The 21,520-nt window shown below is 35.4% G+C and overlaps 3 protein-coding genes across 6 annotated transcripts; 2 read left to right on the plus strand and 1 right to left on the minus strand.

Annotated features, from left to right (window-relative positions):
* Positions 1 to 2,020: 2,020 nt before the first annotated feature.
* On the plus strand, positions 2,021 to 3,981 carry LOC110932150 (probable receptor-like protein kinase At2g23200). Its single transcript, XM_022175508.1, has 4 exons — positions 2,021 to 2,233; positions 2,306 to 2,926; positions 3,016 to 3,162; positions 3,919 to 3,981. The coding sequence occupies exons 1-4, from the start codon at positions 2,021 to 2,023 to the stop codon at positions 3,979 to 3,981; spliced, it is 1,044 nt and encodes a 347-aa protein (XP_022031200.1).
* LOC110932151 (F-box protein PP2-B10-like) lies at positions 3,782 to 9,974 on the plus strand. The gene is made up of 4 exons (XM_022175509.2): positions 3,782 to 4,170; positions 4,677 to 4,876; positions 6,122 to 6,300; positions 9,526 to 9,974. The coding sequence occupies exons 1-4, from the start codon at positions 4,048 to 4,050 to the stop codon at positions 9,972 to 9,974; spliced, it is 951 nt and encodes a 316-aa protein (XP_022031201.2). The 5' UTR covers positions 3,782 to 4,047.
* Positions 9,975 to 9,995: 21 nt separating this feature from the next.
* On the minus strand, positions 9,996 to 21,167 carry LOC110929847 (phospholipid-transporting ATPase 2). Of its 4 annotated transcripts, XM_035988354.1 has the most exons (26): positions 20,979 to 21,167; positions 20,315 to 20,511; positions 19,807 to 20,020; positions 19,499 to 19,615; positions 19,327 to 19,419; positions 19,058 to 19,232; positions 18,809 to 18,975; positions 17,814 to 17,918; positions 17,486 to 17,583; positions 17,251 to 17,393; positions 17,062 to 17,158; positions 16,162 to 16,271; positions 15,905 to 16,069; positions 15,655 to 15,809; positions 15,492 to 15,572; positions 15,273 to 15,393; positions 15,080 to 15,186; positions 14,869 to 15,000; positions 14,636 to 14,789; positions 14,434 to 14,551; positions 12,488 to 12,661; positions 12,343 to 12,394; positions 12,102 to 12,229; positions 11,843 to 11,993; positions 11,498 to 11,768; positions 9,996 to 10,436 (listed from the first exon to the last, which is right to left on the minus strand). In XM_035988354.1, exons 2-26 carry the CDS (start codon positions 20,437 to 20,439, stop codon positions 10,414 to 10,416), a joined length of 3,276 nt encoding a protein of 1,091 aa, XP_035844247.1. In that variant the 5' UTR covers positions 20,440 to 20,511; positions 20,979 to 21,167; the 3' UTR covers positions 9,996 to 10,413. The 4 variants fall into 4 exon arrangements, with proteins under 4 accessions (XP_035844247.1, XP_022028728.1, XP_022028729.1 ...); XM_022173036.1 differs by lacking the exon at positions 9,996 to 10,436 and having other exon boundaries at positions 11,121 to 11,768; positions 20,979 to 21,166; XM_022173037.1 differs by lacking the exon at positions 9,996 to 10,436 and having other exon boundaries at positions 11,121 to 11,768; positions 20,824 to 21,166.
* Between the last annotated feature and the right edge of the window lie 353 nt (positions 21,168 to 21,520).

A 21,520-nucleotide genomic window follows, 5' to 3' on the forward strand; every position in this document is an offset into this window, starting at 1 on the left:
ATTTGTTTATTTTTTTAAAAAAATCCCTTCGGCGCTTTTTTTGTTTTTTTTTTTTTTTGCCCAAAACACTTTAAAACATGTATATTACATGTGTTATTATTATTTTTTTTTAAATGTCGGGAGGTTGGGTAAAAATGGGGGGAGATTTGAGTTTCCAGAGTTTTCTAAAAATTTAAGGGTTTTTTGTCTAGCATTACCCTATAATATATATATATATATATATAATATTTTAAAATAGAGTAAATTACAAAACTGTCATTTATGTATGTCACTTATTGCAAACTGTGTCCTTTGTCTTCAATAATTACAGAAAACGTACTCGATGTTTGCAAACCCTTGCAAGTTATGTCTTTTAGCCCTAACCCAGTTAATTTAAATGATTTATTTATTTTATTAAACTAAAATAGTTAAGGTAGAACCTATTTCAAAAATGTTTAAAAGGTGTTTATTGGTTCTATACTTATATTCTTGTGTTCAATTCTCAACTCAAATACGGTAATCACTATGTTTACGTGACATTTATAAGAACAATCACCACAATCACCCCATCCATCGTATATCAAGTATATCCGTTAGTTTTTTTAAGATATAAATTTTTATTAGATTCATTCAACCTGTGTAATAAACGAGGTCTTTTAAAGATATAACATTTTTATTTTTTACTATACAAAATTACATTTATGCAACTCGTGTAATACTCGGGGTTTTAAAAATATAATTTTTTTATTATGTAGTATATAAAATTAGATTTATTCAATACATATAATACATAGGATTTATAAAGATATAACTTTTTTTATTGTTTGGTATATAAAATTACATGTGTTCAACCCGTATGACACAACCTCCCGCTTTAGTCTCCCTAACGGTCGAACTTAGTCTCGCTCCTCAGCTCGATGAGGTTCTTAAAAATGTTACTTTTTTATTATTTAATATATAAAATTAAATTACTCAACCCGTACAATACATGGGGTTCTTAAAGATATAAACTTTTTTTTTTATTATTTAATATATAAAGTTACATTTATTCAACCAATGTAATAAACGAGATTTTTAAATATATATTGTTTTATTATTTGGTATATAAAATTGCATTTCGTGTAATAAATGAGATTTTTAAAGATATATTCTTTTTATTATTTGGTATATAAAATTGCATTTATTAAAACCGTGTAATACACGGGGTTCTAACCTAGTGAAATATAACTGAAATGATGGAACTAACAAGACGACCACTATCACGTTCTTGCTAATTCAACTTTCAAATCTCAATACAATGCCCATAGTTTAATCCCTGATCTCATAAGTTTGTTTCGAGCACATTTTATGGTATATGCATCACCTTTGTCGTTTTAGTTGTTTCATATTCTTGTTGTTCTAAAAAAAAAACTGTTACTGATTCCTTTGTTACACACGATTGATCACAAGGATCAACTCTTTTATTAACTGAAAAGGAATTACAATATTTGAAAAACAAACAACCCTAACACTCTTTATATAGGTAATTAAACAATCTTGAGAACAAGAATACCTTAAAGTTTAAACTAGGAAACACAATCTAACTAAACTTCTAATTTGAATAAAAACTCCATAATAATAAACTAATTACTATTATTAACCATTAGTCCGTAGACTTTAGATCACTTCCAAATTTCACCCTTAATGTCCTTCAAGTTTACCTTAATTAATGTCGGTATTGCACATGTTTTCGCATCATTTGGAATATAAAAGGACACTATTTGTGATGGATGTAGACATAATTATAAAATCACAATTGTATGTTTGTCTTTCTTTTGTTTTTAACATAGATGATGGATGTTACAAGACGAAAAGTTAGCTTTATTCATTTTCTATTTCCTTACCTAACAACAAAAATCATTAAAAAAAGGTGGATGACGAGGAAAACAAAGTGAAGAAACTTTGATCACTAGCTTCTAGCAATTCCCTTATGGTTCAAGGTCGTTAGCCTACCTAGTTACAATCAATTTTATTTTCTTTCTGTACTTTAACTTCTCGGATCATGTCTTTCATGGATGATTTTAGACACCTCAAAATTCAATTGAAAGACATAAGGTTGGCCACCAATGATTTTGGCGACACGCCGATTGGAAAAGGTGGGTTTGGAGATGTGTTTAAAGGAGAACTCTCACTCCCCGAGGGAAAGAAAATGGTTGCTTTTAAGCGTTTAGATCGTAGACCTGGTGGACAAGGGGATACTGAGTTTTGGAAGGAGGTCATGATGCTTTCTCGGTATAAACACGAAAATCTTATATCTCTCATACACTTTTGTGATGAGGATGCTTAGAGAATTCTCGTCTATGAATATGCATCGCGTGGAAGCCTTGATTGCTACTTAGGTAAAACTAGTCTCACATGGAACCAACTTCTCAAGATATGTCATGGGGCAGCGTGTGGACTAAACTACCTTCACGATCCCGTGATGCACCAAAGAGTTCTTCATCGAGACGTTAAGAGCTCAAACATCTTATTAGATGAAAATTTAACTGCTAAAATTTCCGATTTTGGCTTATCAAAAATTGGCCCTGCTAACCAACAGTATACGTACCTTGTCTCCAATGTTGTAGGTACACATGGATATTGTGATCCAGTGTATATGGAGATGGGCTTTCTCTCAAAAGAGTCGGATGTGTACTCTTTTGGTGTGGTGTTATTTGAAGTAATATGTGGAAAACATTGCTTTGAATATTGTAATGGTGAGCTAAAGATTCTAGTATCTCTTTGGAAAGAATTGTATGAAGAGGATAAAATAGATGATATTGTGTCTAATAACCTAAAAGAACAAATGGATATGGATTCTTGTAAAACATTTTTAAATATTGCATATCGATGCTTGAATAGAGATCGTAAAGAAAGACCAACAATGGTGGAGATCATCAAAGAACTCAATGTTGCACTTGATCTTCAAGTAAACTTTTGTTCTTTTTGATGAAACTTTAGATCAATTTGTGGAAAGTTTTCAAGTAATATTTGATACATTATTCTTTTTTTTTATAGGAGATGTCTCAAGATGTTGATGAGAAAGCTAAATATGAAGAAAGAAAGAGTCTTGCAAATCAGGCCGCGATTCCTGTATCCTACAGATCCCGAAATGAACTTGCGTCGGTTCTTTCCAAAGGAATCCTTCTTAAGGGGGGTCATAATGTAAGTTTGCTCCTTATGTGATGTAATTTTCCCTCATTTATGTGCAACAAAGTTTGCTTATATGTATACTGAATCAAGTGTCTACTGCAAAGATAATTTCCATAAACAAGAATGGGGAACATCGAGAAATGATGCTGGAAGAGAAATTTATACCTTCTGATAACGGCCAGGATCCGCTACAAGTTAGAAGATTTCAATGGTCAGTTTTGTATTTATCTCTCCAACTTTCGTTTACGGTTCAAGACTTGAGGTTACATTTTAAGTTTTGCACTCCTACACGGCCGCCAAAAACATCAAAAAATATTAGTCGTATAGTTTTGTTGCCAACTTTTTTGCGATATCAATCAACATGTCATCCATCACTCACTAAATCTAGGACATGTTTGAGAAAGACTTCTGATAGGGCTTTTCTTGCCATGGTCTTATTTTGTGACACGGAGGATTTACGACAAATAAGAAATGTTAAAAGTGATAACAAATTGACTGATTTTCATTCCGTGAAACTAACGCTACATATTAGGGTTTTATGCTTTCATTTTTAATGATATGGGCTAACGGTGTAATTAACTCTACTTATTGCTTTTAAAAATTAGTGTTGGATAACTTAACTGCAAGCAAGTGACTCTTGCAGGAGTAGTGATAGTCTTGTCATCTCGCTTAGCTCCAATTTCCAATTAGAAGCAAGGGCTCTATTCTTATCAACAAATGTCACATACAACGTCAACCTTATCTACAAATACTGGTTTGGTTATAAAGGTCATCGTGTACCCTTCAAATACAAATTGCATACGGAGACCGAATATTGGACATCATGTGTAGCACAAGAAAGGAGAGGTGAAGTGTTAAGCACCAAATTATATCAATTTACTAGCTCCCAAAGGGAACATGAGTTTAAGCTTGACTTCTTGGGCCACTTATGTCGTATTCATGATCATCATCTTCGTACACCTCCGACGTGATAAAAGGCGGTTACATGTTATTGGAGTCGAATTTGTGCCTGTTGAGTATGTAAGTTACAAAAAAGTGGTTTTTTTCACTTCGTTTTCATTTAGATCAGGTAGTTTAACATATGAACCAATTATCTATATATTAATAAACCAAACTAATGAATAATGTTTGGTCCATTAAGAAGTTGTCACGTGGTAACTTCTTAATGGATCAAACACTATTCATTAGCTTATCTATATATTAATAAACCAAACTAATGAATAGTGTTTGGTCCATTAAGAAGTCGTCACATGGTAACTTCTTAATGGACCAAACACTATTCATTAGCTTATTTATATATTAGCTTATCTATATATTAATAAACCAAACTAATGAATAGTGTTTGGTCCATTAAGAAGTTGTCACGTGGTAACTTCTTAATGGACCAAGCACTATTCATTAGCTTGGTTAATTAACATATAGACTTAATTTCTTATTAGACCAAGCACTATTCATTAGCTTGGTTTATTGCATTATTCATTGGGACAATTTCTTTTTTTTATTAATTGAAATTTGGTATGTGTTAGAAGAAAGATGAAAACTTGGAGGAACAAAATAAGATGCACATGCAACCAACCATGGATTTGGACACTGATTGGGAGGAAAAACTGCCAGGTGATTATGATGCAATAATCAAATGGTCAAAATATGACATGCAGTGGACAACTAACAAGGATTTGTACTATCTTCTTTTAACGGTTTCCTCACCAACAAAAATGCTGAACAGGTAAATTTTTAGTCTATCATACCTAAATTTTGCGACTCGCCTAAATTTAATTATCGCAACTTAATCTAGCTAGAACTTTCTAGGCTAGTCTTGAAGCATCAAGAACTGGTCTGAAATATCTACAATACACTACACCACACATTTCTGAACCAAGGAAATGTATGGAATGAACATAAAAAGAGATTGAGTAGATACATGGGACTAGAGCTTGTATAGAAATATCTAGATTTTAGTTAGATAGGGTTGGGATGCTTTTTGCTAACTACCCCACCAACAACATATCTAAGCTTCTTGTCTTGGTACTTGTAAAAGTTCTCAAGTATTACAAAAGCATTTATGTGTTCAACAGTCTTGACTCTTGAGTTCCTTTATATAGTTGTTTGACCTGGTGTTGCTAATTGGTTATAAGGCTTACTTAGAACACATCTTAGCACCACATGAGAGTCCAAAGAATCACTCTATGACAGCGATTCGTTGGGATGGCGACTGATTTGGAAAAAGATTGTAGCCACCAATGTTACTGCAGGAGAGGAGTACCAAGTTGGCAAAAAGAATCAAACCATGTCCAAAGACTTGGTGGAAAACATGTAAAAGGGGTTGAAATTTTAAGACACAGGTTGACGACTTCAAGACAAATTCGGCGACTTGCACAACAATTAGATTTGTTAGGCAGCGGGTTCGTTGAAATGAGGGAAGCCTTCAAACTCGCTTTCATTGTCATGTGAAACAAAACAAATGAGATGTCCATGAAATAGTTGGGTCTATTTAGGATCAATATGGAAATAGGGCTTTTTAATTGCCATGAAAGTTTAGGGAATTGAAAATAAAGTCTGTTTTTGCAAAGGGGCCACGACCGATGGGAACACGGGTCGTCTACTTCAAAAGTTGATGTCCCTAAACTTCGTCTTTCATAGGGAAACGAGAGGTAAAAGTTGTGGACAACGACCTTTAGGAAATGGAATAACATTTAGAAGGCATGGACATCGTAGACGATGTGAAAAAAATCAAAATGATGACCCTATATCTCAAGTACATATCTCTTTGTGGTGGTGTCGAAAATGAAAAAGTAGGTGCAACATCAATACTTGAGCTGATCTTATAAGAGAAATCTCCAAAAAATGTTGAATATGAAGCCAGGATACAGTTATGTAGTCTTAGACAAAGCACAACCTTAAATATTTTTTATAACTCTTGTGTTGGAAATTCTGGATTTAACACCCAAATACATTTTCCTTTACTTTATAGATTGCTTGCAATCATGGGCCAAGATCGAGTGAGAGTGACTGATGTCCAAGGCCTTTCTTCAGCTATTGTGGTAACTAAAAGCTTAATTGACCATAATGAAAGGCGATCCCATAAATTAATGATTATGGAAAAGACGATAAGAAAGGTGGGAGAGGTAGCCCCTTCAACCATTTCCGGATGTAGGAAGCAAGAAAGCCGCCAAAGGTATACCAAAAAGAATGATTTTTCAAAGGATATTTCTTATGTGATGGACAACATAGTCCACGACTCCACGTGATTGCCCATAGAAATCTAGCTTACAAGCAATGGTGGCGAAAGCGGATGATGGACCTTGAAAATGAGGAGGCACGCATGGGGGGGATGTAGCTATTGTTTTTTAATGCCACCATGGCACATAAAGAAGCGCAAAAGGTATAGGTGAAGACTCGAAGAGTGAGTCAAGCAAATTCAACACAACAACAGCAAGAACAAGACCATAGGCAAAACAGATGCGAAGTTGATCATTAAAGACTTAAAGTATAGAAGTAAACGGACAACACATAAAGACATTATTCTATACCAAGGTGAGTTATAGTTACATATCAAACAAAAAGGTGAGATATAATTACATCTCAAACAACGAGGCTAGAAGTCTTGGCATTAAGATAACGACACAAGAAGGGCGGATCAAAGTCGTAAGTCGAAACATTAAGCCAATCAATGGACGTGGGAAGACCTCTTACTGGTTCAACACTTAATGGTTCAGACTGTTTGTTTCACGAGTAGATGTCTGAATGGTTCAGACATTTGCCTCTGAATGGTTAAGATTTATACAGAGTCTGAATGGTTAAGACCTCTAATCTGAATTAGTCAGACATTTGCCTCTAAACGGTTAAGCATTATACAGACTTTTAATGGTTTAGACATCTTACTGGTTCAACACTTAACCATTCAGATGTTGCCAAACAGCCCCTATATTAGTTTTAATCTTTAACATAACAAAACATATGCATTTTTGTTATACATTATATTAGTTTTTTCTCTAACATTGCTAAATATGGTTCCTAACAAAAGGAACAAGATGACCCCATATGAAATTTGGTATGGAAAGCCAGCAAGCTTGAATTATCTAAGAGTTCGGGAAAGTTGCAAAAGTCGGATTCCAAGGCCAAGTATTCGATGACTACTCGGTACTCGACACCTTACCTTGGATAGTTACTACAAATCGCTCTTTATAAGTCAGAGGCGGTCAAACTCGACCTACTCGACGACTACTCAGTGGGAACCTTGGAATCCTCGACGACCACTCGGAATACTCGATCAACTACTAGGTCAACCTGAGCCTACTCGGATTTATGCTTTTGACATGAATTATGCTTATTTTGACATATACACACACATATAATATCCAATAATTAATTTTCTTTATATTTAACATGCCCGAATACTCCCCAAGTACTCCTAACTCCCCACTCGGCCGACTAGGGAGCGTCTAGCGACTTCTACAACACTAGCTTGGGATTGTAGGGTAGTTGTAAGAGCGCCTGAACCCAAAATGAGAACCGTGGGTGAAGGGGGCATTGATTGAATCTTCTTAATTAGATGTTGAGTATTCCAAAACATATAGGCTCTATGTATTAAAACAAAATGACTCTTATGTCCATAAATACTATAATAGAGTCTAGAGATGTTATCTTTGATGAAGAACGGTTTGCATCATACTTAGACCAATGCACATGATTCCTGGCTTGAAGTATTCCCAAACATCAAACCATAATCCATTGAGAAACTCCATCGGTAGTTAATTTCTTGCTACCAATGATACAAGCACTAGAGCAAATTTAGCTAAATCTTAATGTTTTGATTTTCAAATATACTTAGGATAAAGAAATGAGATTGAATCTCAATATCAACTTCCAATACTAAGGAAGATCCTAGAACATATGGTGAAACTATGGCATCTCATGATGTTTCTTTGTAGAAAGAAGAAATATAAAATGAGATGAGTTATGTTATGCAGAATACACTTGGAAATTAGCACATCTACCCCTAGATGTAAACCATTGAGTTGCAAATGGATCTTTAAAAAGAAGATGAAAGTAGATAGTTCTATAGATCCAAGGAATTCTTCTCATCTAACATCTCTATGAAGTACTTAGGGGAAGCTAAGTTAATCCTGGAAATTAGGATTAAGCATGAGAACAAAGGTATAACTATCAGTCTATCACACAATCTCATTACATTGAGAAAGTATTAGAGAAGTTAAACAGTGAAACTTTTCTTCGGTTAGCACTCAAATGGATCCTAACAAAGTTTTTACCTCACAGAGGTGAAGGTGTATATCAACTACAATGCTATAGAGCTATGGTCATGATAAGCACCAGACTAGACATTGCCTTCGTTATTGGCAAGCTAAGTAGGTTTACTAGCAATCAAGCCATATCATTGGCAAGCAATAAGGAGAGTGTTCAAGTACTTAAAGAAAACCATGAATTATGGTTTGACTATTTTCTTAGGTGTAGAAGGATACTGTGATGCAAGTTGGATCACTAATATGGAATTATGGAGGACCGCTTCTCTATAAGTAGTAGATGGGTATATATTTCTAGTTGGAGGTGGTGTCATTTCTCGGGTTTCCAAGAAGCAAACTTGCATAACCAATTCTATAATGGCATCTGAGTTTGTGGAATTGGTGGCAGCCCTCAGTGACTAAGGAACTTGGTATATGAGATTCTGTTGTGGCCCAAACTGATATCACAAATGTTAGGTGCTGGAAACTTAACATTTTTGAGATTGGAACACATGCATTATATCATCCCAAGGCATATGGTATATGTCTTCTAAAGTCAAATCCTCATTTAATCGATACAGAAACTGGGTTAGTACTACCTCATTTGAACTTTTTACCATGATTATTTGTGATTTGTTTTGGTTATATTGTTTGTTGAGTAGACAGAAGTTCTTTTTTGTTCTCGCTTGCTTCTTGGAAGCTTCAACCTTCTCTTTTCCCTTTGCGTTGTAATATCCAAAGCTTGATTGGTTACTATGATCACTGTTGCTTCAAAGGACAACATTTCACAAGTACTAACAACACATTTTATTAATGAAGAGTGGTTTTCTTTTTCCAAAAAAATGAAGAAACGTCACATGCTGCCTGCTACCGCGGTTTTGAAGAAAGGATCAGCATTGAAGTCTTTGTTGAGAAGAAAAACTTGGATATGGAAATCTCTACCAGAATCAAGGTTATGTCTCTCTAGATCACCAACTAAGTTATCCAATTAAAAGTCATGCATGCTTATTTATGTGTAAAGAAGCATGCATGCATGCATTAGGAACAAATGTCATGTTTTGTTATTGATCTTTCTGGTTTCAACTGGTGGCTGAGTTTTGTGAGATAGAAAGTTTTACTATTTCTTGCGAAATAGATACGCAGTTGTTGTCACCTGAAACATGTTACGCGTGTTATCTTGTGTACAAGCTACCTGATCAAAAACACTCCATGGTTAGTGGCCTGGTACAAATGGATTATGAAACCCTTAACCATTTTGCTAATGGACGCTACGATTGGCTTAATGACAAGGAACAGTATGTTGATTTACTTACGCCTACTAATATCCCATTTATCGGATGCAACACTGACGAGGCTCGCATCCCAAGGAGGGCACGCAGAATAAAAGGCCATCCAAAACTGAGGAAAGACGGTTGGATGGAAATTCAAGTATGGGACTTTAATTCTAGTTCCACCAACAAAAATATTCCGATGCATTGTCGTTTGAGGAGCTATGATAAATGGAAATTTACAGGTCTTCTCGTACAAGGCATTGAGTTTAGGCCTGCGAAAGTTTCCTTCATGCCACCTCTTAGGTCTCATTAGTATTACTATTTGTAACACACATGTCTACACTCTTTTTCATTGATAGTATATTTAAGAACTAAAATCTCTACCACATCTCACATCTCGAAAATTCCCTTGAGTACCTATTGTGAAAACAAAGCAAAACAGTAAAAAGAAACGTGGTTGAGCCTGGCTTAATGACGGAGAGACAGTAGCGCTGATGGTGAAATCAATAAGAGCATCTCTAGTGTATCCACTTTCAAACGTGCCACATCAATTGTCACAGCAGCTAGATCTCAACCCATATGTCAAACTCACTCATTTATCTAGTGCTATTAAAACTCCTTTTGAAAATATTGTAAATATATACTATATATGTTATTATATGTGTGTGGGCGAGGGCCCCACACTCACCGTTTTCTTGTGTTTGGAAATTCGGACGTTCCAATGGGGATGTCTGTATTAAGACGCCACATGGTCATTCTTTTCTTGCCATTGGAGCTGCGCCAAGTGAAAACAATATAATGGGAAAGGATACCGAAAGCAATACAATAGAATTGTGATAGAACATAACAAATACAAGCTAATTATAATGAACGCAAAAAAAATTACCATACGAATCATGATACAACTAATACGAACAAATGTGTAGTCAAATACTTTGTATGGTAGGGAATGATGCTGATATAGCGCAAAACAAAACATTTTTTTAAACAAACAATACAAAACAAATATGTCAGTACACAGAGCATGTCGACACTAAGGCACCAAAGCATGAACGGAATCTGGCGCACAACAATACGCCAAAACGAAAAACGAATTAACCTAGGAGCGATTCATACGCCTCTTTTAATCTCATATGGACACACAATACAATTAGGTCACAAATGGTGCTATGCCATGACATCAATGGAATCCACCTATCAAAGCTTGCCAGGTATTATAGTTAAAGCAATTAACCAGTTTATGTCAGAAGAGAGACAATATCATATGTCACAATCATACATCTAAACGAGTCTAATACAATAGTCTCACACACTAGATGGTTTTAAGAATGAGTATATATATCTTACCAACCCAAAAAGAAATCAAATTTGCGTATTTCCAACCCGCCCAACCCCAATTATACCATCTCAAGCCTCAAGGTTTCAGAAAGCATGTTCTTTTGTGCAATTAAACGACAGGTACAAGAAAGTCTGCTTCACTCATATTGACTTGAGACGACCAAAATAAGTAGACCAATATTCTGGTGTTAAAACTGTCAAAAAAGCAGTAGACTTCCATCAAAGATGTATGCTTGTTTTTACGACTGAATTAGTCTATGCCCTATCCTTCTTCACCCGTGTCATCAAACTTGACATGATAAAGAACATAGAAAGCAAAAAAGTTGCTCGGCATACTGAATGAACTCATTGCTAATCTCAAGTACAGCTTTACAAAATATATGTGTCCTATGGATTTATACTATAAATTTGACGTTGAGGAACGCGGGTGTTAATTGTCCTTATTTCTAGGATAGTTTGACGATTTGGATTGAGACTGGAAAAAATCAAACGTCGCACCTGGTCCGAACGATCGTCTCACTGCACTTGGTGAATCAGAGAGAAGTGGCTCAAACACAGAACTCCTCCCATTTTTGGATTGCGAAATCGACAAGGGGGAGCGATCATCAGTGTCGTCCAAGGTTCTTGGTTGTGGCTCGATGTTTCCCAGTGACAGGATGGGCCCACCCAAACGCTCGGCTTGTTGGAGAATATTGATTTTACTTGATCTGTATGTGTATCTGAAATACTTTAACGCTAGTACTGGGCCCATCCCTGCTGCCACTATGAGCTGAAAGGAAAAACTTCAGTTAATAAAAAAAATAATGATTACCAAACAATATAATAAAGAGGTGGATTACTTACAAACATGGTGTTCCAGTAAGCCGGCTGTCTACACAGGCGATACATGATGGTGTACATCCCAGACCGTGGCAATGCGCTCACAATCCAATTGATAATATAGAAAACTACTAAATTCCCCCATATGGCAACGTGTTGCAATATTGTAAATGAGCTGCACACATCACATCAGACAAGTGGTGACATCATTATGCAGCTTGCAAAAACAGATAATTCGAATAAAAAAAGTTTAAAATGAGCACAAAATGCGGTGGTGACTTACTTGGTTTCTAATGTGACTACAAAAGCCTGCAACCAAACACACCCAGAAAGTGCCACCATCGAAACCTCTTCCATTTCACTTTTCTCAAAGGCATACGAATGCATAGTTATTGCAAACACAACAATTGCCTGAAAAATAATAATAATAATTATCACAACAATAAATAGTCTATTTCATACAGTAATATATATTTGCATCTTCAAAGAAATGACACAAATATTAATTAACAAATACCACTCACGTGAAAAAGAGCACGCCCAAACCATCCAGCAAACGTGGTAGGATTAAGAAGCCTGTTACGTATTTATTAACCCCGCGTTAATATAGAATCACATAACATGTTACTGTAAGTTTCATTCATAACTCATAAGAAGGAAGAATCTGACCTGCCAGCTTGGCAGTAAAACAATATTTGTGGGTGCTGCATGACGGTTTTTTCACTGAGATCTTTATCAAGAACACTAACTAACACAGGAACACTCGTGTAGAAAACGTTATAAGCCATGAGGCTGACAGAGTTGAAAAGGCTGGTACCAGAAACACCTGAAACAAATGAGAAGCTGAAGAGGTTTGAAGTCAGTGCGTGCATGAAGCAATTAGAAAATTAAAATATGAGTAAAATACTAAAATACCATTTTCGTCCCTGAGGTTTGGCCAGTTTTGCGACTTCCGTCCTAAAGGTTTGTTTTTCACCATCTGAATCCAAAAGGTTTGAAATCTTGTTATTTTCATCTAGCTCGTTAATTCCATCCATGTTTATTTGTTAAGTCAGGCGTATTTCTGGTTTTCTTTTGTTAACTTAAAGGGCAATTCGATCTTTTTCAGGGTATTCAGTCTTTTTACACAAAGTGAAAAAGACCGAAGTGGCCTTTAAGGTGGCAAAAAAGACAGAAATATCGCCTTTAAGTTAGCAAAAAAGATAGAAATATCCCTGACATGGAGTTAACGAGCCAGGTGAAAATGGCAAGATTTCAAACATTTTGGATCCAAATGCGGAAAAACAAACCTTTGCATGAAATCGCAAAACTAAACAAGCCTCAGGGACGAAAATGGCATTTTACTCTTAATATATATATATAGGTAGAGGATCCTGTAAAAAAGGCCTAAAGTGTGAGAAAGGTAAGAAAGAATCTACACCATTAGATCTTTGATTTAATGGTTGAGATTAATAGGGACCAAATTGTAAAATTTGATTTATTTTTTGGACTGAATTGAAAATTCTAGGGGTAATAAAGTCTTTATATCCATTCAAAAAATGGAAACTGTAAATCAAAATCCCTACAATATCTCTCTCTCTCCAGATGATCTCCATCTACGATTTTGATCTCTCTCATAATCAATCTGAAGAAGAAACACGACAGCGGCCAATCGGAAGATCAAACACGACAGCGGCAGCGGTGGCGGTGGTGGTGCGAGCGGCAGCGGCGGTGGTGGTGGTGCGAGCGACAGCGGCGGTGGTGCTGGTGCGAGTGGCAGCGGCGGTGGTGCTGGTGCGAGTGGCAGCGGCGGTGGTGGTGCCGGAATTGGCAGTGGTGGTGGTCCTGCGATCTCTTTCTATCTACATCGAACGGCGCCCGAAGTGGAGAAGATGATACAGAGGTGTTATATTCTTTCATTAATGGTGTTTTTTTTTCTTTTATGAATGGTGTTTTTTTTTCCTTTTCTGAATGGTGTTATTTTGTTTCTGAATGGTGTTATTTTCTTTTTCTGAATGGTGTTATATTTATTTACTGAATGGTGTTATATTCTTGTACTGAATGGTGTTATATTATTTACTGAATGGTGTTATTTTGTTTACTGAATGATGTTATTTTTTGTTTGCTGGATGGTTTTTTTTTTGTTTCTGAATGGTGTTATTTTGTTTCTGAATGGTGTTATTTTGTTTCTGAATGGTGTTATTTTTTGTTTACTAAATGGTGTTATATCTTGTACTGAATGGTGTTATTTTGTGTACTGAATGGTGTTATATTTTTGTTTACTGAATGGTGTTATATTATTTTCGTAAAAACACCATGAATTGAACTATGAATTTTTTTAAAACACCATGTCATGAACATGGCTCTGATTCTGTGAATGATGCAAAAAAAAATTAAAATGAATGATGTTATGGACGGTTATATTCCTTAAATCAAGGATTTTCTCTCTCCAAATCCTTAAATCAAGGATTACCATATTTGAATTTGTTAATGCATTTACAATCTTACCCTTTTCAATTAATTTAGATCTAATGGTTGAGATTATTTCTTACCTTTCTCACACTTTTGGTCTTTTTTACAATAACTCCACCCTATATATATATATACATATCGAACGTTTCAAGGTAGAAACTCACAATATCTGGATGAAGCATATGAGCAATGACTTATAGAATGAATATTGTGAAAGAAAGGCAGTGCGGTTATATGAATATCGTCCATGAACAAGTATCAATCTTGTAAGGAATCTAAACTCTGCAAATGAAATAAATGTTTGAATTTACAATGAGCGATATAATAGTATAATACATTAGTTACTTATTAAGTTTTAGATCTTACTCCCGATACTATAATCAGCAGCCCTTGCTGCCTGCAACCCTTCTCTCCCGCTTATGCCGACACCGATATCCGCTTGTTGGATCATTCGTACATCATTCCCGCCATCCCCAATGGCCAGAGTTCGATAGTCACAAGATTTAAGAAGCTCTACAAGCTGCAACATGGTAAATTTAAAACTTAGTGGAGGTAATACGAGGGTTAGAAAACGAAAAGATGACTGATAGAAAGTGTACCTGTGCCTTCTGTGATGGTGTAACCCGACAACATATAGCTGTTCTCGACAATATTGCCAGCTCTGTGAATGCTTTCCGGTAATTTTTCAGTGCGATTTCTAGAGCCCATCCGTCGATAACAAAAGCCACATCCTGCAAAAGTATCCCTTTTTAAATTATATAAAAACACATATTTTCAAGGTTTGTTGTATAAGTAATGTAAGTTCTTTACCTTAGGTTCCGCTTTTGTTATTCTCATTGTAAGCAAAACTCGTTCAAGATTTCTACAAACTTCATCCTCGGTTTTCCCGTTAATCAATAAAAGTTGGCCTTTTGGTTCTGCACATATCCAGCAAGTAATTGTGAAAACCTATGTTATATGCATATAAATATATAACGTGTACGTATATATATAAATGGTCTACCTGGAGAAACAAAATTACATGACAAAGCAATCTGTATGGCAGTATTTTGCTTGTCTCCAGTCAGCATCCAAAAATTTATTCCAGCTTTTCTGAGTGTTTCGATAGCTTCAGGCACACCATCCTGTACAATGTACACAGTCGAAAATTAGAAATACGGTTTTTTTGCATTTGCTAAACTTCTTTATTTTATTTAATTTTTTTATAAACATAAAGAATTACCTGTAAACGGTCCTCAATTGCAGCAACCCCGAGTATTTCAAGGTCCTGTTCTAATCTTTGGCAAACCTCTGCTACTCTCCACTGTAAATACAAATTTTAAGTTGTAGATTACATACACACACACATATATACATATAGAGAGAGTATGTTCAGGTATGTGTACCTCTCTGTCAACTAACGTACTATTAGCTTCTTTAAACAACAAAGACCAATCATGATACTCAACCTCATTTAATTCCCGCCACGCCAAACAAAAAGTACGAAGACCCATTTGCGCATACTGGTCTACAGCTTCATAAAACGTCTTCGTTTGAAATCCTACCACATTTTAGAAGGTGCCAGTAATCAAAATCTAAAACTTAATACAAACAACAATGAGTTGATCAATAAAACTAAAAGACGGTAAAGAATACCGGCATATGCACAAGGGAGAATAGCTTCGTCTGCTCCTTTAGACAAAAGGATGATTTTGTTGCTACTGCAATCTCTAACAACCACCGACATTCGTTTCCGATCAGAGGTGAACTCAAGGTAGTCCAGCACCTCATACTGAATTAATGAACCGTTGAAGTTGATTTCTGCAAAAAAAAAGTAGACAGCCAAAACCATTTCACAAAAACGTCATTCTATTAATTAGGCCATCCATCTTATAGAGTTAAAGGACTTATACCAAGAATATTAGCATTTTTGTTAACAAAATCCATATGCATCGAAGCAGCTGCACGCACTAGAGCTTCCTCATCCTGTGACTGTGCCTTGTATGTAACTATGCCACTCGGGCTGTAGTTTCAGAAGACAATTTCAGTTGCAGGAACATATAGATATCATGTGTAATGTACTAATATATGATTACAAAAGCATTATTACTACGATAGCTATCTAAATCTTTTACAGTAAACACAATTTAGGAGGCTGTATGCACTAAAAATAGACGTCGGCTGATTTCAACCTGTTTTACCAAATAACCTATAGAGTAAAATGCCATTTTTCGTCCCTGAGGTTTGGCCAGTTTTGCGACTTTCGTTCAAAGGTTTGTTTTTCCGCATCTGAATCCAAAAGGTTTGAAATCTTGCTATTTTCATCTGGGCTCGTTAACTCGATCCGGTTTTCTCCGTTTAGTCAAGGATATCTCCGTCTTATTTGCTAACTTAAAGGGCAATTCGGTCTTTTTCACTTTATGTAAAAAGACTGAATACCCCTGAAAAAGACTGAATTGCCCTTTAAGTTAACAAAAAAGACGGAAATTCCCCTATCTTTACGGAGAAATATGGATGGAGTTAACGAGCCGGATGAAAATGGCAAGATCTCAGGCCTTTTGGATCCAGATGCGAAAAAACAAACCTTTGGACTAAAGTCACAAAAAGTGGTCAAACCTCAGGGACGAAAATGGCATTTTACTCTAACCTATATGACTTGTTCCCCTTTTAGCATTTTTTTTTATTAAGATAAAATGCAAACCAAGTCGACAGATTCATAAGTAAACAGATCAGAATTTCCACTTCTTGTTAACAATGTATCCAGCTATGTTGACAGAAAAATAAAAGTTGACCAGTAGTCAATGAGGAATAACCTTTTGATAGGAATAACGGTGTTGCATATTGCCATAACCGTTAAAAATTTAATAGCATCTGGAGAACCAGTATTGATGGCTTTGAGTAGCTCCACATCTGTAACAAGCAAGACAATAACAGAAACCTTAATAAGAAACCACAAGTACATAAAACACAATCCTAGGATTTGACTAGGAAAAAAGTCAAACCTTTTACAGCATCTCCGTTCTCATTACCAAAGAATGTCCCTGCTATGCAACACCTCTTGAAAATCATCTTGTTTTCTGTAAGTGTCCCGGTTTTATCTGTGAGTATGTACTCAACTTGTCCCAGGTCTTCACTTATTGCTGTGCTGGCATATACAAGAAAACACACAGCGATAAACTGAATAATGTGAGGTCGTCATGCCTAAAAAAAGTAATAAACAAACTGCGCTTTTCTTACTTGGTTGCATTCGCTGGCGTTGCAGTCTCTACGTCAACCATTTGTTTATCCCAGTCGATGAACTTTGCATACAAGCTTTTAACTAGATCTAATGACACCTGTCAAAGAAAAGAAAATGTTCAATCGAAAAACTAAATAAAAAGTTCAATACTGAATTCAGCAAATTAAGCTCATAGCTATAGTATAAATAGTTTCTATTTAGTGAACATCACATATTTCACATTGTTGCAAATTTGGCCTTCACATATCTTCTGCAAAATAGTTGTTTTAATAGAGAAGTTCAATTATAACAAAGCATACACATAAATAAGTTGTATAAAGTTTTTACCTTAATAGATATGGGTATCATGATAGAACAAAGAAGCTCAAATCGCAAAGGGATGATCAGTAGTTCATACCACGGACCCTCATCTGGATATAAAACATACCAATGCTGCATAAAGGAGATACAAGTGAGTCCAATCTAGAGCACATAACCATTGAAATGAATATATATAAATACATATTATCTTCCCAAGTCTCTTTTAAATCAAGTATATCTTTTTTCTGTCAAATAATGAGCCTTCATTCACCAATTATTATTAATTATTAATTAATTAATATAACAAACGAGGGTGTCTTAGGAATAGTACCTAAGACACAAGCTCTATTTTTGTATTGTTTTTATTTGCCAATTTACAACAATGCCATCCAACCCATGGTTTTTTTTTTCTTTTTGTGTATTCAACCCTTCAACTTTTAGCATTGCCACTCACACCCCCTCAGCTTGCTAAAACTTTGTAAAATGTTATTTTGACACACTCGAGTTTTACGTGCTTAATTTTATGTACGTGGGCCAAATATAATACATTTCCGTGCTTATTTTATGTACGTTTTTGGTTGGTCTACGTTTTGTTGGGAAACGAGTCGGGTCAAATATAATATGTTTTCACTAGGCGATATAAATTGGAGTCACTTTTATCTTTCAACTCCGCCGCAACGTGTGGTGCCCATTCTTTAATGTAAAAAACACTATTTTCTTACGTGCTTATTTTTAATTGCATTTCGTTATAAATCCAAGTAGGTTTACGTTTCGACGTAAATTTTCAGAGTAACGAGTCACGTCAAACATAGTACATTTTCGTGCATTTTCATTTGTGTTTTCATTTGGTCTAAAGTTTGACGTACACGAGTCAGGTCAAATATTTGACGCTATAAGTTCGGGTTACTTTAAGTTCGACGCTGCCACAACGTGCGGCGGGTCAAAATACTAGTTAGATACAGATAAATGCTTTTGGTGGAAAAAATTACCACTACAATCTGGAAATGATAAAAGTGACAAACCTTTCTTGCTTCCGTGTCCTTCCATACATTACCAGCTATGCCTAGAACAATTACCACTACAATCTGGAAAATGAAAATAGCACCGGTCAATTTGTCAATCATTGCATCCATAGCCGTAAGCTTCGGTTCTGCTACACCCCTACTCATGCCCAATTTGGTCTCATTGCCTAGAAAATAAACCATGTATCACATACATTTATGAAAAGTAAAGTATCATAAAGTCAAGATGAAAGATTATAAATAGCATGCCTGTATATACAGCAACACCACAAGCCCAATCTGTATTCCGTAAATAGCATGATTGTAGGATTGTATTTTTTATCGTTAGCGGGCACACATCATTATCTATAAATGGAGGAAAAAGACGTAGATTTGCGTCAAATCTTCTAATGTCCTTATCTGGGTTTGGGCACTCAATTACACCCTGCCGAAACAAAGGCACGACAGAAAATAATTATTAAAAAAATGTGTGAGAATGATTAGCTTGCGTCAGCTTATAAAGTGTACGAAAATCTTGCCTTGATTTTGTGCAACAAATCAGAGTCAATACCCATGCAAGCAGGAGGTATGCTCCTTGTTTTAAGATCGGTTTCACCATCTAGGGCAGACGTCTGCATATATGTTGTATAATTTGAAGTTATGAAATTATAAAATATAGTAAAAGGGCATTAAAAAAATCAGAAAATATACCTCGACATAACAGACTCCTTGTGGTTCAGAGGTACCAAGTAAAACGAGATCACATGGAACTTCATCGTTTTCACGCAGCCACACCAGATTACCAACGAGAATATCTTGAGCTTGAATCTTCAATTGAAATTTAATTATGTTAGTAACAAAATCCGTCAATTCATTTTAAAGAATATGGGATTATTGAGCTTGTTTATGAACACACACACACACACACATATATATATATATAGAGAGAGAGAGAGATTGTGATATATTGACTTGCTAGTTTCTTAGATATATATATAGATAGTGATATATTGACTTACTAGTTTCTTAGAACCTTGTCTTACAACCCATACTTCTTTCTCATTTGCTTTCTTGTCAGAAATATATCTACAGTAGTCATCCCATCCCTCTTTTGTGGCCGAGACTGCGAATATAAATATGAGCGGGCCCCATGTACTAGCAGGATTCACAGGTGTTATAAGCGGCCATAGTTGAAGGCAAGCAATCAACAAAAAGTACTGGTTCATGAACCGGCTGGAAACAAAAATTGTAGATATAGGTTAGACATGTCGTAAAACGAGGTAAGCGAGAAGTAACACAGCAAGTTCATGTCGAGAAGTTTCAATATCCTTTACTTATATATCAAAGCAATTCATTCCACAAATCTTCATCAAACATTTAGTTCTACTTGTTCAAAGTTTTAGCTCTTGGACACTAGGTTCTTTCTTTCTTTCTCAAAATAAAGTTTTAAACTCGTATTTGAGATATATACACGAATTCATCATATCAGTATGTCAAATTTTGAAGTCTCAAAGGTAATAGTATTACCTGAACTGTTCCCATAAATTTTTGGGGATGAAATTTAACAACGTATACTTTCTATTCGATACACGATTATCACAATAAAGCTCGTGCGACGAATCGTCATCATTGATGTAGACAAAACGCTTCATTGTTAACCCAGATGAAATGCGAGTCCCACATCAACCTTTCAGCAACAAATCATTCCCAAACAAACCCTAACCCTGCAATGCCCTCAAAGTCATTCAACCAAAATAAAAGAACTTACAAAAACATCATCACAAAAGCTAAAACTTATAAATTGTTGACACAATTACACAAAAATCATAGTTCAATAGACCTTCTTTCTTACAATATGAAATTAGGATAAACTCATCAAGAACAATCCAAAAATTAAAACTAGTATTCCACCAATCCACCTTTTTAACCCATACCCAATTAACCTATGTACAAGTTCTACAGAATATATATATATATATATCAACTTTACTTCAATTACTTGATGCAGAGCAAAAAAAGATTCAAACATCACCTACAAGTCGATCAGAAAGAGGGAATCTATAAACAAGGAGTTATGTCGGCTGGGAATTTCGTCGAACAGTTGGTGTGCATCCGGATCAGATACTAATTTTGAGAAATAAAGTAGAAACCCAAGATCAGAATGGATGAAAGTAAGTGGGATGTTGGGTACCTGATGGGAATTGGGGTGTCTGCGATCGGGTCTTGGCTTCTCAGAAAGAGAATATGCTGTTATAGAGACGGTGGACCAGGGAGATATGCTTTCGTCGAAGGTTGAATTAATGGAAAAAGTCAGCTGTTTCGTGTGCTCTCATCTCATCTGGTCGGTTAGTGGGTGGGTAAATCGCAAACCATTCCCCCATGATGTGTGAAAATGATATTCATGGTATTCGGATTTGGGAGGGTTTCCTTTTCTTGTTTCTATTTTATTTTTACTTTAAATTTAAATTTTAAACGATATTCTATGGACATTTGAAATTAAAAAAAAAAAATAAATTGTCATTTGGGTCCCTGGGGTTTGGTTATTTTTGTCATCTTAGTCCAAAACTCAAACTTTTTTGGATTCATGTGGATTCAGTTTTATTGTCATTTTAGTCCAAAAGTAAAATCAGCTCAGATTTCTCAAATAAAATCCTAGTATTTTGTCTTTTTCCTTAGAGGGAAAATGGTCATTTAAGTTTTATTATAACAAAGTATTAATTAAAATAATAAAAT

Source organism: Helianthus annuus, chromosome 3 (assembly GCF_002127325.2).
Source record: "Helianthus annuus cultivar XRQ/B chromosome 3, HanXRQr2.0-SUNRISE, whole genome shotgun sequence".
NCBI classification, from domain to species: Eukaryota; Viridiplantae; Streptophyta; class Magnoliopsida; order Asterales; family Asteraceae; genus Helianthus; species Helianthus annuus.